The sequence below is a fragment of the Natator depressus genome, chromosome 22 (genome assembly GCF_965152275.1).
Source record: "Natator depressus isolate rNatDep1 chromosome 22, rNatDep2.hap1, whole genome shotgun sequence".
NCBI lineage: Eukaryota > Metazoa > Chordata > Testudines > Cheloniidae > Natator > Natator depressus.
This window is the reverse complement of record NC_134255.1, coordinates 14,053,488-14,069,650: the sequence shown is the minus strand read 5'-3', so window position 1 is coordinate 14,069,650 and position 16,163 is coordinate 14,053,488. Positions and strand designations below refer to the sequence as shown.

The following is a 16,163-nucleotide window of genomic DNA, read 5'->3' as shown; positions in this document are numbered from 1 at the left end:
TTCTAACTGGGAGAGAGGTGTTGGTGGAGCAACTTCAATATGAGGACAGCATATGACTGAAGATGTGAGAATAGGGAAACTTTGTACTAATAATCAGTATAGAAAGGGAAAGGAAAGGGAATACAACCAGTACAAAGCCGATTTGGAGGAATTAAGAAATCCGTTAACTAAGGTGTGATTAGAATTAAAAATTCACAGTGCGGGAAAAGGCTGGGAACTCGTAAGGCACCAAATTAAGGCACAGAAGCCACAATTCTTCCAACCCCCTTCAGAAAATGCAGGGAGACAAGCAGCATCCAATATGGTTTCGTGAAGAGCTTCTCAAAAACAAAGTTTAAAAAAAGCAGACTGACATCAGTCCCTCTCATTTGAGAGGGAAATCCATGTTCTATGCACTACCCTATCCGGACATTACGTCTCCCCTGGCGTTGGGGTAGCTGATGTCCCTGTGGCAATGAGTCAACAGAGCTTTTATTGTAACTGATGATAGCGATATGTTACTTGACACGTCAAAATTACATTTTTAATCCTCACCTTCTTTAGTAATCTCATCCATGCTGAGATTAGCAACATGTAATCAGTCTGCAGTCAGAGGAGCCACTGTATCAATCTTCATAGCATCCAGTACAGCTCACGAGCATGAGAGGGGGAAAAAAAAAAATCTACGTCCGTCAGTAACAGGCTATTTACTCTATAATAAAGTAACCAGTGTTTAACTTGCCACTGAGGGCAAATTAGCATAACTCTGGATAGCAAAACCAACACAGAAGCCCATCAGATTGCAGCAACTTCTGAGGCCATTTCTCAACACTTTGCAACGGCCATTTCTCCCCTACACAACACTGAGAAGGTGCTGCTTGTGTCACTGCTTTGCCATTCTGTTGCCTGGAGGATAAGTGAGGCAAAATTATCCGCCATACAACACCAACACATCTGCTGAGATTTTTGAAATCTTTGGCTATCTGGTTCTTAAAAAAAAAAAAAATTAAATGAATGAGATCATTTAAGGGCAGTCTCTGAGACACCCTGCATGGCTAGCGGGACTAAGAAGGAGGGAAAGGCACATGGGCTACACTGCCAGTCCCTAATGAAGTGCCTGAATGGCAACATTACAAACCAGATGGTGAGGGAATCCATGTAACTAAAACATGGTTTGAGATGGAAACAAATGACCAACCTGCCACCATTCTCCGGTGCAGTTAGGAGAAAGCAAGGATGGCCGGCTTACAACTTAAAAACATCCATGTGGATGAGGTCAGTTAACAAAAATGAAAGAATTTGGAATTTGGACTGATTTTTAGTTGCAAAGATGTAGAAATATTTTCATGTCTGTAGCTCAGGAAATATTGTAGTTCCAACAGAAAAAAAAGAACCAAGACCAAGAAAGATCATTCTCAGTATTGAACAGGGGTTTGAAGCAAGGCAAGTTAAATACATTCTGTTGCGTTCAACTGTTTAAAACAACATAGCCTTAAAAAAAAAAAATGAGCACAGAGGCAATCTGAAACCACTATGCACTGCCACACACTATTTTTGTGTTCACTGTTAAATATGGTGTGTGGCGGACTACTCGTGTTTTTATCTGCTGCATCACCCACATCCAGGTGTTTCCAGTTTCCTTAATATCCATATATTTCGTTTTCCACCCAGGCCGACTCCTTGCTTTGTCCCATCTGATCACTGCACAGCTCATAGATCTCATTGGTCACAAAGCCACTTTCAGGACTAGCTAATGTCACAAAACCGCTCTCTGAAGTATTCACAGCCACGTTGTCGTAATCTCCGGAGAAGTTGTCAGACGTGTGGTCTCCGGAAGGGGTGCGGAAGGAAGAATTCTTAATATCTGGCCTGGTCCCAGCCAGATCTGCCTCCATTTGTTTTTTAATTACATTGTAAATCTCCAAATTGGGACTGTTCCTCCTGTGGGGGGAGATCCAGGCATCTTGCTCCTTTGGACTCGCCTCCATGTGCTCTCGTTTCCTTAAGTGAGGAAGAGGAGATACTGAATTCCTTGTGTGTTCTTTTTCATAAGCACAGTCCGACATTGCATCTCTCTTAACAAGAAGCCTAATGACAGCATTTTTGGAAAATGGCCATTAATAGCCTAGATTCAGAAACATGTACTTTAATTATTATTTGTAGTTGGACACATGAATGCAACATTACTGGTGTTGTCATGCCATACCATTTCACTATTGTACTACGCTTGTGCGATATACTAATCCTGACTTCAAATTAGGGGAGCAACAGAGAATGAGATCTCTGGGGAATCAGCTTGCAGCCCTCATAAAATGGCATCCTATTCTGGATCCACACCTGTCCGACCAACAGGCAGGAGGACTGCGGCCCACATTAGCCCATCTGGTGCCTATAGGTATTATAGCAGCTGGGTGCTGGCCAGGGTGCTGAAGTGTTTGCACTGTAATTATTCGTCTTCTCATTCCTCCAAACAAACAAACAGAGAACATGTAGGAAGTCTCGAGTGGTCTGACCTGGCAATGAGCCTGAATGCCACGTACTCCTCCTCCAGAGCGTTTAAATGATCTCACACTTGTATAACAGCGGCTTCATTCATGTTTATAGAGCCATTTAAGAGCCATGAATAATAGGAGCTATACAAACAAACTACTGCTCCCGCCTCTGTCTCCCTTTCCCACTCCCAACTTTGCTACTTCTATCATGCCGCCCTTACACTTAAAACAATCTCCCAGTTAGTGTTTGGCAAGCACTCTCCTTCTCCTCCTCCCTTCTGCTTTTACTCCAAAGCCAATATCTTTTCACTGTGTCAGTAGACAGATATTTGAAACAGGGTCTTTTTTGGTGAATTGACTTGATTGCTGGTCAAATGTCAGAGTTCCAGCGGCACCCTTGGCAGTGCTAGTGCATGTTTTGCCCGCACTTGCATCTTGACAACTTCCATCCTCCCTGACTTGCAGGGATCATCTCTGGGGCTAAAAAGGAAGTTTGGTTCATTCACTCCTTAGCATCTGCTGAAAGTGCCAACATGAGTACTAATTACACTGTTTTTGGTCATGTGAGCTCACCTGTGCATTAGGAACATGGCATTTTACATACGCCAACAGACACTCAGATGGTAACTTTCATTCACTACCAACTTGGCCCTACATTCAAACTAGTGAACTAGATACCCCTGTTTCTAATCAAACAATAGCTTGGCATCAACTCTTCGAGGACAGGGGCTGAGTCAATACAATTACAGTAAAAATTATACTTTTTGATACATTAGGCCTCTTGTGTCACCAGTTATTACTTCAATACTAGAGTAGCTGTTGTCATCTCATTCAAGGATGCAGCTGAGAAAACAGTGGGAGTCTTTTTTGGAGTCCTCAATCTAGTTTCTAAAAATGTTTTAATTTAAACACAATCCTAATCATGATTTAAAGGTAAGCTATGCTCATGGTAGAGTTAGATTGTCTGCATGTATGGGAAAGTGAGGAGGAGAGCTGGGAAAACAAAAGGTTAGAAGGACAAAACATTAGAAAATTTGACCCAGCACTATTTGGTACTTTTGGAGGGGAGTTCCCAATCTGTCAGTTTTGCATTAAATCTTCTTTTCCCTTTTAATAAATCTAACACTTCAAATCAATCACCTTATTTTATGCTATTCCACAATTACTGTATGATTTTGATCACAATTAATAAAATAGCATAACATGGTTTATTAAAAAAAACTTACTCTACGCAAAGTCTGTCACTTCAACATGCATATACTGCTCTTTAGGAATGTACTAGACAGGACATATATACTCCAATTCTCTCTAGTGCATTTTATGGGGTTCAGTTAAAAATTCTGAAACTAATTAACCCTGGAGCTAAAGGATTCTTCAGTGTGATGAGATACAAAGGTTCACTCTTTGCACAATCATGCCACTTGCCTCTTTGCAAAAAGCCAAAAACAGAAGATGGCTGTAACGACCATCAGGAGAAGGAGCAGAGGGATGCTGGGAATTAAGATGTAGGCAAGACTCAAAACAGGTTCTGGGGGAGAAAAATATGAAATTCCAACTTTTATCCATTTAAAAATTTATTTTGCATGCACAAATTATTCCTGTGAAAGGTAGTACTGCCAAATAATAATAAAAAAGGTTTTCTTCAGCCTTATTTGTAATGTATTAGCAGCTACCCCACTCTCAGTGCCAATACTTCAAGTACAGAATAATCCTCTAGCTCAGCAGATCAGACCAAACTGTGCTCTTGAGTCTCCTAGTTTGGGGATCTCTATATAGTAACCCTAATTTTCCCATCCTCCATGGATGGTGGAATATAGGAATTCCCCGACTGGATCAAACTAGTGGATACTGGACTAGAAGGACCAATCTCCAATCATGGCCAGTACAATAAATTCCTCAGGATGAGGATGTGGGATAACCTGCATTTCGGTAGGATCTGTCTGACAAAATATAAGAGAAATGGCAGGATCTAAACAAAAAAATGTTACTTTCCTAACATTTATTTGACATTTTCTCAATCTATTCATGTGAATGTAATAATGGAATAAGCTAATGAGATGTGTTGTCTTTTGAAAGGCTTATAAACAGCCATCATAAGAATTCTGGAGTGGGAATTATTTAATGACTGAGTGGTACATTTCCTCCTCCCTATCTTCATTTGATTTCTTTCCTCACACAGATAAAGGCATGGGGACTATGCAAGTCCCTTTATCTATGCAAGGAAAGAAGTCAGTGTGGTAACAACAATTTAATATCTTCGACATTTCAAATGTGCATCATTGAAATGCAAGGCTGTTAATTCAAAACAGTGTTTTCACATCTGACTAGCTGGTACAGCTAAATCACTTAACAGCCAAAACAACCAATTTAGTTTTGTAGTTGTAAAGATTCAGAGCAAAACTATTAAACATTACCTACTGGGGCAAGGCACCTTCTCAGTCTCACCGGCCTCAGCTGTTTTTAGCCTTGGCGAGATGGGCTTGGGGTAAAACAGTCTCCCTTGGCTGCACAGGGGCAGTCCACTCCTTTCTCTCAGCCAGTCTTTTAGGCTTGTTTTTCTCCCCTAGGGGAGGGAATGTAGCCTCCCCTCCTGGTGAAGCTTACTGTCTTGCTGCTACTCACCCACTGGCAGCTTGACTTCCTCAAGGTCTCATGCAGCCCTTAGTTGGAATCAGCTGATCCTAATTGCACTCAGGTAACCCCTTCTCAGCTGATCCTAACTGACCTCTGGTAACCCCTTCTCAGCTGAACCTGATTGACCTGTAGTCACCCCTCCTCAGTTGATAGGGTGGCGCGCCTTTTACCCTTCTGGGACTGTTTTCTACCCCGCCCTTGCAGCTGTCTGTCCTGAGTTTATCACACTATATTTAAGCTTCTAAATTCATATACAGACACCAAGAACAGGATTTGTCTACACAGCAAGAGCTGTGCCTACCAGATCAAGTAACAACAGCAGTGAACACAGCGCAGCAGGGGCTTCAGTGCCAAGTATGTACCCAGGGTCCATGAGGGGCTTGTATTACCTCTGTTGAAACTCACTCAGTACTGTCTGCACTGCTGCTGTTACCCACGCTAGTTGGATTCGAGCTAGCTCAAGCAGGCTAGTTTGTGTATGCTTTTGCTGTATAGGCATACCATAAGAGGCTCAATATTCAGAGGTGCTGAGCACCTGCACCCACACTGAGGCCAGCAGAAGCAGCAGGTGTGCATAGCTGCAGAGGGTAATGGCTAGCTGTTGTAAGTGCTGTGTACCTTTGGTTTCTTTAAGGGTTTCACTGGCATCTTCCTTAATGCGTTCTTCTGGGAACACTGGCTTCAAGGACCCTGTTACAACATCTGGGGGGAAAAGTGATTTGTTAATATTGCAGATACTGGTTAAACACTGAATAAACTCCGGAGAGTAATTAAAAATGAGACAAAGATAAGGGATTTAGGACATTGCCAGGCACACGGTGTGTTTTGATCTCATTCTCTTTTGCTCAGAGCTCTGTGGCATGGTGGTGGCCTCCAGATTGGGCAGCAACACCATGTCAGACGTGGTTGCTGGACCTTGGGTTTGAGATAAATAGAAGGGAATGCTAACTGAGGGCCAACTTCTTTGGTCAATTTTAATTACTGCAGGTAAATGTAAAGAGCCTCTGAGAATATTTTTACCAAAAATTACCATGTCAGCAAATCAAACATTTTTCTGTAACTCACCCACTTGGGAGTTCTCTTCTGAGGCAACAGTTGGTTTTTCTAAAAGGAAGAAGCACATACTAAATTTCCTTATGCATTTGACTTGGGTAACTATGTCAAATAAATATAGTGAAAGAAGCTGGCGCTGGCCCTCACAACAGCATCCTCCCTCTCCCCTTTAGTACCCATTTCAGATTCTGAACTTTTTAAAAAGACCTTTAAAAAAGGAGAGCTTCCAAGCCAGTTGATTCATACATTTCACAAAGTACCTAGTCAGGGACATTCAGTCCAGCAGCCCAGATCCTCTAAGGTATGAGGTTCCTAACTTCCATTGTTTTCAGTGGAAATTAGGAGCCTAAATACCTTTGAGGATCTGGGAAGTGTCCCGTCTGTCCACAGGACTCTTATCCATTTAAATGCATGTCTGCTTTCTACCAGTTGTTCCCAAGCACAGATGATACATTGTTTGCCTCTAACCAGCCAGACGTGTGACATCTGACCAGTAATACACCCCCCCCTGTGGATTAGAGTACAATCATTTTTACGTGATACAGAGTAACTCATTACCAAGAGAATATTTGCAAATGAAGTTATTTTTCATGTTGCATCTGTCATCATTCCACTGAAACATATAGGAACCCCCGACACCTGCCGGGGCAGAGGGCTGGTGGTACATCACAACACAGATCTCACTCCCGCAGGAAGGCTCATCTGTATACCAATTCCTAGAAAAATAAACACATCAGGCAATGCATTTCCCCTGATATTGCAGAAGCTCAGACTTGAAATATTGCACAGGATTCCAGACGTCAGTGACAGCAGAACTAACGCTGAACATGATTCAACTTGAACCCTCTCTCAGCTGGACGCACAAAGTGCTCCCACTAATTCAGTTATCAGGAGTTTATTTTCACATTTTTGTTTTTTTAGATTTTCACAAGATGGGGGCTCATGGAGAAACTCTTGACAATAAATGTAAGTAGTAAAAAAAAAAAAAAAAAGGTCTGAATCCCATTTAGAACAAAATGAAAAGAAGTTTGATCTCAACCCAGTTTCTAAGTCTTTTGTGCACATTACAAACAGCATTTCCTATTTGAAAGACTCACAGGACTGGAAGATAAGGGATTTCATATCGGGGCTGTCAAAGGAGCTTAAGGAAGTTAGGTACCCAATTCCCACTGGATTTCAATGAGGGTTGAGCACTTCACCCTCTTCATCTCTTCATGAACTCTGACTTACTTTACATATTTTCAAGGTGAAAATGACCTATGTACTCTGGTCTCAAACTCCATTGCCTACAACCATTTATCCATTTTATAAGATAATGAAAGATGCTTAAAGGGAATCTGCTTTGCTCTTGGCAGAAGTGTACTAAAAACAAAAGGAGCTATCTTACAGGTGATGTTTTTTCCAGTAATAGCAAAACACTACCACTAGAAAATGCACGGACCTTTCTAAGAAGAATATAGGAAATATTCTCTTACTCTTTAGCACTCTGTCATATATCAATTACTGTACAGACATTTTAGGACTCAGACGATTATTAATTTTAAGCTTACAAGGCCTGATTTCTAAGAGAGCGAGCACCCAACCACTCCCAATTAGGTCTGAGTCTAGAAATCTGGCCCTTAGAATATAAATAATTCTAGCTATACCAGAATATTTCAAAAGGGAAACTATCAGATAAATGTCCAACCAATCTTGTGATCATTACAAGACATTCTTTCAACATACATTTATACTGCATGCTATTTTGCTCTTTGAACTGTGAGTCTCTTTACAAAGAAAACAGCTCAGATCCAATAAAAATGGTAAATTTACGTGGGATGTATTTTTTTCCTCTTTTAGTATTACTCATGAGCAATTTTGGCCAGATCCTTTGGTACAAATTGGCATGCTTCCCTCAATGGAAGTCAACTGAGCTATGCCCATTTGTAACAGCACAGAATTTGGCCCTATACCTCCATAACCAACATTCTCAGTATTTGGACCACAGGGAAAAATATTATGCTATTGGACTAAAGTGTCCTAGCAAACAGCACTAAAAGCAGATGCATCTCATCCAGCCTTACTTATGGCTGAGCATCTTATTAGTGTTCCACGACCCTAACTGTCCTTAGAACATAAAGAGAGAACCATTTCTTGGAGATTTGTTATAGGTTCTTATCTAAGCTACCTATTTGCATAGAGTCACAAAGAGTGTGATCTTAAATCCTGATTTTGCTTTCCCTTCCCGCAGTGTTGAGGACGCATGCCAAACTGAGAGATCCAGAAATGAGGTTCAGACTTCACTTTTAAATTGTGCCATTGTGATGTGGGGGGGGGGAGCAAAACCTCAAACAATGGGGCAGAGGTCACCAGCTCATCTTGGATAATTCCGGAGGAAGGAAATGTCATATTAAGCAAGTTTTCCATTACGCCAGAAGACACTTTCCGACTTCATGAGCAACTAATATTTTTCCCAGCACGTCCGTAACAGGTAGAATAAATAAGCACATCAGATAACCTACTCCTCAAAGTATTTAATATACTACATTTCAAAGTGCATTTTCCTAATGCTAAGTGCTGATACATATTTTTATTTTGGGGGTCTAAATTCAGATCAGAAGGCACAGAATCTTCCCTTTTAGTAGCTCCCCCAAACACTGCCCAGACCTTATGACCTATATGTTGTCTCTTGGCCAGTAGTTCCTCACAAAAAGAAAAGGAGTACTTGTGGCACCTTAGAGACTAACCAATTTATTTGAGCATAAGCTTTCGTGATTAGTTTTGGTTAGTCTCTAAGGTGCCACAAGCCTCCTTTACCTTTTGCGAATACAGACTAACATGGCTGCTACTCTGAAATCTAGTTCCTCACAAGTGTTTGCATGTAATGGTTGATTTTCCTGCCATCTGGCTTCAGTGTTACCTAAATTGTGAGTATCTTTCTCCATTATTCACCTCACTTCTTCCATCGCAAAGGAGTTATACAATGCACTCCTCTCTGCTTGCTGGAAAAGATCGACATCTGCTTTTCCTCCACTCTGTAAACAAACTCATCATAAGAAGTAGGGAAGGAAGAGCAGTACCTATTTCTTTCTTTGGCTTCCAAAGCATAGCTCTTACCAAAACAGATTATTTCAGTGCATAACTCTTAGTAAGAAGAGCTCAAATTAAGACATTGCCATATATATTTAAGTGTTGTCATAAAATATTTAATTACACTTGGGCTATTTAATGAAATAGATGGGTTCAATCACAGTAAATGTTGCAAAATGTGCAGGATAATTAGTGAATGGCATCCGCGCTTTGATTTTTTTTTTAATAACTTTAATTAAAGGTTCAATAGGAACTGCACCCTTGGCAAAACTAGAACCAGCAAATTCACTGTAGTGTTGGCATCTTGTTGCGAAGACTTTCAGTAATCGGTCAGCATTTGGAGTATATGTTACTCTATTTCTACCTCAGGCAAACACAAACTCCATAAGGATGAGTTCTCATTTAAGATTATATGCTGTTCACCTAGAAAACTGTGACTTAAGATCAGAATCAAAAGAGGACTAAGCAAGACTTGCGGCTACACACATTTTTGGTTCAATTATGTTTGGAAGACGTTAACGTATCAAAACCATCTCCTGCAAAACTCATACTACTTGGAAGTCTCCTCTCCACTATCTTATAAGGGAATAATTACAGTGAGCATTATGGTTCCACTTGCCATGAGACAAGAGATCTATCAGGTAGTGCAAAGATTCTCACTACCTCTGTTTAAGATAAACTCAATGCAATTCTCAAGTTCTACCCTACCTCAAAAGGATAAGAGTTATTCTTGCTGCAGTCAACGAGAGTAAGTCCTATCACTGAGGAGGAAAAAAGGAGTCCTGAAGTTTAGGGAATTTCATTTCAAAACATCAGTTTACCCCGTATTATATACACTTTAGCCAGGACTTTAAGACAATAGATTTCTAACATTTTGATCTTCAGGTACCTACCGAAATGTGGATGTACTGCCATCAGACCATGAGTACAGGCCCTGACATTCTGTGCTATTATCCACGTCTTCCTCTTTTCTTCTAAGTCCTATCCAAAAATCTCCATCAGAAGCCAAGAGACTCTCAATCAATTTTTCAATCAGTCTCTGTTCTGATTCTGATTCAATACTGACTAAATGCCCACCATCTCTTCTGCATGTCTGCTGTGCTTCTTCAAAGCTGATCCTGCGCAAAGCATCATGAAAGTAAATGATTTTGTAGCACGGTCGCTGAGTTCCACCCCGGCAAACTGTCTGCCCTGCAGAAATGGAAATAAGCCCATTACAGAGACTGCATGCATTAGCTGCTGATGATTAGTACAAAGAGTAATCAAATACCATTAATATTTGTTGAATTTTGCATTGTGTGGCAGTTTACATAAACAACTCCAAATAGGTAAAAGAAATAAATACTAACTTTTATATGACTGAGGAATTATTGAGCACTGTCAACCTTTTCTTATTGCATACACCAGTTCAGACTGACCTCTGCAGCACTGTTTTCTCAGTTCCTGGGACCAACAGCCCCACCAAGAGTTCTCTGCAACGAAGAAACCTCAACAATTCCTTGCAGAGGGGGAGAAGATTCCCACACTAGAATGTTGTGCCAGAGAACCAACGGATATGTCCAACATTGTAAGAGAGAGAGATGCTGCACTAGGATTCAAGCATGCTCTTTTGTAAAAATTAACTGGCTAGAAACTCACTCAGATCCAGAGATGTGCTTACAGCTCCAGAAAAAAAAAATTATTTACCACTTGGGAGGTGCATAATAGCTTCATGGAACTCACTGCAGTTAGTCAGGATATGCTTTCCAGAGCATAATGTTCCAGACTTCTAAAGAAGTAAACAATGACTGTTTTCAGTCATGAGCCAAGCTCTCTCCTAACCGCCTGGCTTATTTTGACCATAAAACAAAGAAAGTGAAGATCAAACAGAATAGACACACTTACTATAAAAAATACAGACTGGAATGTTTTATAACCTAACATTCCCAATATTTAAATTGTTGAAACAAATAGCTTTGAAAATAAATATTTATCATGTAAGAACTAATATGCAACATACATTTAGTTGAGCAACTTGTGAATCTACAGAAGAAAAACAACATTTAGCAGCTATTATGTATTCATAAATAAGTATGATTTAAGGACAGAATGTTACAAACTTCTGCATGGTAAATCAATGCTACTAAAAAAAGTGAGAGTGGTGTATGCTTGCCATTTTGTGTTTCTACACCTTTTTTCAAGGCCACCGATGCAACAGGAATTTAAATCTATTCTGTTTTGGAGATTTAAATCCACTCACTTGCATATTTGGAATTACAGTGATTGCTAAAATTTGTCAAAGAAATTAAAACAAGGGATGCAGTAAAAGCAACACTTAAAATGTATCTTTAGGTAAACCCTGTATTTTCTGTTAATAGTTTTACGGACAGGCAGCGCTGGTGAAAAAGAAGCGATACTCTACCGGCCCCGAGGACCAGGGTCCGTTGCTGTGGAGTGTGGTAAACACAAAGAGGATCTGCAGAAGCTGCAGAGGGAGAGCTTCAGTTACAAACTACAAGGTTCCTTTTTGATATTCCAAGCAAGTATTTTTACGAACCGGCAGAACATCTGTGACTTATCAACAAAACTTGCCTTTTCTTTTAGCTAAGGAAAAATGTAATGTATTTGCTCACTTTCCAGGCGCCACTGCAGGCTGTCCAAACAGTGATATCACTGTAGGGTATGTGATTGATTAGGCAACAGAGAACAATTGTATGCATAATTCTAGCCAATGTAGAATGAAACTCCATTTTCCTGTCCCCCGCCAAAAAAAAAAAAAAAAACTTACTTATGAAGGTGATAAAAATTCCCCACCTTTTCACAACACACAAAGGTTCTGGTCCAAAGCCTACTGACTTCAATAGGCACAGGGCCAAAGCATGCAGGTAATGGGGCTACCACTAGTCCAGACTCCACTCCACAGCTGTGTTCTGCCCCATTTCCAGGCCAGCATACGGGAGGAGATCACACATCTCACAGCTTGCGTACACTGAGCTCACTACACATATCAGGGATTCCTGCAGCATTTCCTTCATTTCCCCTCACAAGCTCCCTGTGTGCCACCCTCTTTTTCAGGGACTCTCTGCAAGACCCCCACTCTCCTCCTTGCCAGACAGAGACTGTGTGCACCCCCATTCCCACTTCCTCGATGCCTTCCCCCCCCACCCCATGGGGTTCCATCAATTCCCCACCCCAGAGGTTCTGTGTATCCAGGGTCCCCCATTCTCCCCTCATAGAAGGTGCTGTCTACATCCCTCCATTCCCTCTTCCCCCCAAACCAAGGTCTCCCAATCTCCCCCCACCCAGGATCATGTGTGACCCCTCATCCCTCCATCCAGTGTTCCAGGGTCTCCCATTCTCCCCCCATGCCAGACACTGTCTGCAATTCCTCATTCCCCACCACCAATTATTCTCTCTCTGAAAGAAGTCATTCAGGCTGTCACCATATTAAGCTGTTGGGAAGATGGGCAGAGATGAGATGGAGTATTGTTATGCTGCACAGCGATAATTAGTGCCATCAACCAGTTCTTAGTTTTATAGATAATTGCAGTGGTGCTTGCGGCTGTGCGGAGTAGCTGGCCAGGACTTTATGTACCCTGATTTTCCCCCTTTTGGCTTTCAGATTTTCCCCGAAACAACAGGATTCTGACCACTGATGCCTAGAATATTTCCTGAAATTTTGGAATTGAGCAGATGTGGAGTTCAAAAGTTTTCCCATTGCGGAGAGGCAGACAGAGAAACACTGTGGAGCTGAGCGTAAGGCCTTTGGCAACGAAATATCACTTATTAACTCCCCAAAATAATGACTCAAGATATACATTGCCCCATCATAATCAAACTTCCACCAAGCCAATCATATTATGTAATGTGCTCCCCCATCTTTAAAATCTGATAAATATGTATTCCCCAGTTATTATTTTATAGAACCACTAACCAGGTTTTTGACCCCCTCAAAATGCCTATCCTTCATGCAAAGAGGTATGTAAAACAATGAATGGTACAGAGAAAGTAAATCAGCCGTACTGATTTACCAACTCATAATACAAGGACAAAGTTATTACACTTAAGTGCAACAAATGTAATACTGATGAAAGGAAATACTTTTTCCCCACACAACTCATAACTGATCTCTGGAACTCACTGCCACAAGATATTATTGAAACCAAGAGTGTAGCGGGATTAAAAAAGGATTAAATATTTATATGCATATTGACAACTTTTACATTACATGGATAAACAAATATTTTATATGGGATACCAACTTTGATGTTTTGGGTCATATGTACTACTTATGGGGGACAGGCAGAAACTTCCCCATGGACAGGTCATTCTATACCCATACACTGTGGGGTTTCTTTCACTTTCTCTGAAACATCTGCTCTGATCTAGTATGGCAATTTCTGTACACGTATAATGCAATATAGACATGTATGAATAAAGACCAAAAATTTACTAGGCCCCATCCCGTTGCACAAAAATAGACAGGGTAGAGCCCAAAAAAGGAAAAGATGACATGCTATTTTCATTGCTTACACATTCTGGAAAGTCTGAAAATTATCCACCTTCCGGTCATAGAATCATAGGACTGGAAGGGACTTTGAGAAGTCATCTAGTCCAGTCCCCTGCACTCATGGCAGGATTAAGTATTATCTGTCCTTATGTTCTATCCCCAAAAGGGATTTTGCAAGATGGAAATGAGAAAATCCCCTGTCTTCTGAAAATTCATCTGGGGATGACAAATATAACCCGGGAATCACCCGCAAGAGTGAGTCTGCTGCATTTAAAACCCCCCGGGGATAGAGGGGGATACCCAGGAGACTGGAGGAGGAAACAGCCTAATAACTGCGGAGAATCACTGACACCTGACAGTGCCCGGGGTGGGAATCCCTGTCTGGTCTAGTCCCAGACCCAGGCCGGCTGTACCTCCGGAGCAGAGAGCCTTGCAGCGACCACACCGCGCTCTGGACGCTAGCTGTAAAGTCGCCGCAGGCAGAGCTGGCATTTCCCTTCCCACTCGGCTGAAAACTGGGAAATCGCTGGCTCTAGCTGGGGCTGCGCTCCCCCGCCCCAGCCCTGCCGCTGTTGCACCAGCGAGGGCACAGAGCCCTGGACCGCTCAGCCCCAGACCTGCAAGCAGGGCGACGGACAACGCTTGGGTCGCAGCCCCGCCACCGCCGCCGGTGGAAAGCGAGTCCCGGCCACGCTCAGCGCCCTAGACTCGGAACAGGCTAACTTTCCGCGGAGACATCCCCAGGATCGGGGCTCCCTGCGCCCCTCCCCACTGAATTTCTCCCCCGGGGCTCCCCCCTGTATCCCTCCCCCAGGGCTCCCCCCTGTACCCCTCCCCCGCCCGTACCCCTTCCCCGGGGCTCCCCGCGCCGGCCCCACTCACCGCTCAGCAGCCGGGACGCCCCCGCGCAGCCCAGCACCGCGGCGCACACGGCCGCGGCCGCCAGCGCCTGCCCCAGTCCCATGGCCGCGGGCGCCGCGCTCCCGGAGCCGCATCTCCCGCCGGAGCCGAGAGGGGCTAGAGGGCGGGAGCGGGGCGGAGCCGGCCCCGCCTCCCCGGCCACGGACCGGCCAAGCGGGGAGGGCCGGGCCCCCCCTCGCCCCAGCAGGCAGGGCTAGCTCGGCTTCGCTGTGCAGCCCCCCCCCCACTATACACCCCCCAACCTCCTCTACACAGCACGCCCCTTCCCCCCCACAACCCCCCCCAACACACTGTACACCCCGCCCCCGGACACCCCTGCAACCTCCACCCGGCCCCCCACCCTCAGCCCAGTACTCCCCCTCCAGACTCCCAGCCACCTCTTCTACACAGCACGCCCCCTCCCCACATCCTCCAACCCTGCCCCCTGTATCCCTCAGTCCTCTACACACACACTGTACACCCCCCACCTCCTCTGTGCAACCCACAGGCTCTCTCATCTCAACTCCAAGACAGAGCCCCCCAGCCTTCTCAAACACCCCCATTTCTCCCCAAACACCCTACACTCAACTCCTCCACCAGCCTCCTCCACCCCCCTTCAATCTCACACCCCTGCTCTAGGGGAGATAAGGCTGCATTCATGCCAACACGAAACGCTACATTTTCTACTGCAGACTCAGGGATTTGCATGATCGCTGCGGAAAGAGCTGGGACAAGAGGAAATGTGCCCTCACCCCAGGGAGCTAGATTGACAGGCTGCACAGACTAGGGAGAGACCCTCTGCCCACAACCCCTAAAAGCTATGGACAGAACCTCCCATCAGAGGTGTTGAGGACTCTGTTCTCTGGGCACTTTTAAGCATCTGCTTTGGGACAAAAAGAAAATATGTAGGGATTTTGTTTCAAACACTGACTTTAATGGGATAAATGCTGAGTCTGCATTTTCCTCACTGTCTGTTATTTCCTGATTGGGAAGTTGGTGTGCATCTGTTTCCGGGCCCATTGACTCTTCAGCTGAGGGTCAAATTCTCCACGCCTGAGATGGTTTCCAGGTGCTGCAGACAGGGACAGAGAATTACAAAGAATAAAATGTAGGAAAACTCAAGAGCACTATTGCCTGAATGGCACTGATACACAAAGTTGTGTTTTTCTTAAAAATTTGAGAATTCACAAATTTTAATAAAGAAAATTAAAACCCAGGCTCATTCTTTTGGGCCCAGTTGGAGAAACTTTTCAATGAAACAATTATCCAAAAATCAATAAATATTAATTTTTAAAAAGGCCTTTCAGTAAAACTTGCAAGCTTTGTACTCCATATCGCTAGTAGTCAGGAAATGCAAAAGTTAGGGTTCCAACTGCATTACTTCTGCTGCCTTGCACATCTTGTATAGTTATGTCATGTCATAAAATTACACCGGAAGTGTAAAGCAGAAGTAATGCTCTTCTAGGAGCTGTTCTTTTGCAGTTCTGACCCTTGGTTTTTAAGGCCCTGATCCAGCAAACATTCAAACACCTATTTATGAACCTATA

At 43.2% G+C, this 16,163-nt stretch overlaps 1 protein-coding gene across 1 annotated transcript; it reads right to left on the bottom strand.

Annotated features, from left to right (window-relative positions):
* Positions 1 to 971: 971 nt before the first annotated feature.
* LAYN (layilin) lies at positions 972 to 14,680 on the bottom strand. Its single transcript, XM_074936699.1, has 7 exons — positions 14,599 to 14,680; positions 10,121 to 10,418; positions 6,717 to 6,874; positions 6,171 to 6,209; positions 5,724 to 5,807; positions 3,897 to 3,999; positions 972 to 1,980 (listed from the first exon to the last, which is right to left on the bottom strand). Exons 1-7 carry the CDS (start codon positions 14,678 to 14,680, stop codon positions 1,620 to 1,622), a joined length of 1,125 nt encoding a protein of 374 aa, XP_074792800.1. The 3' UTR covers positions 972 to 1,619.
* Positions 14,681 to 16,163: the final 1,483 nt, after the last annotated feature.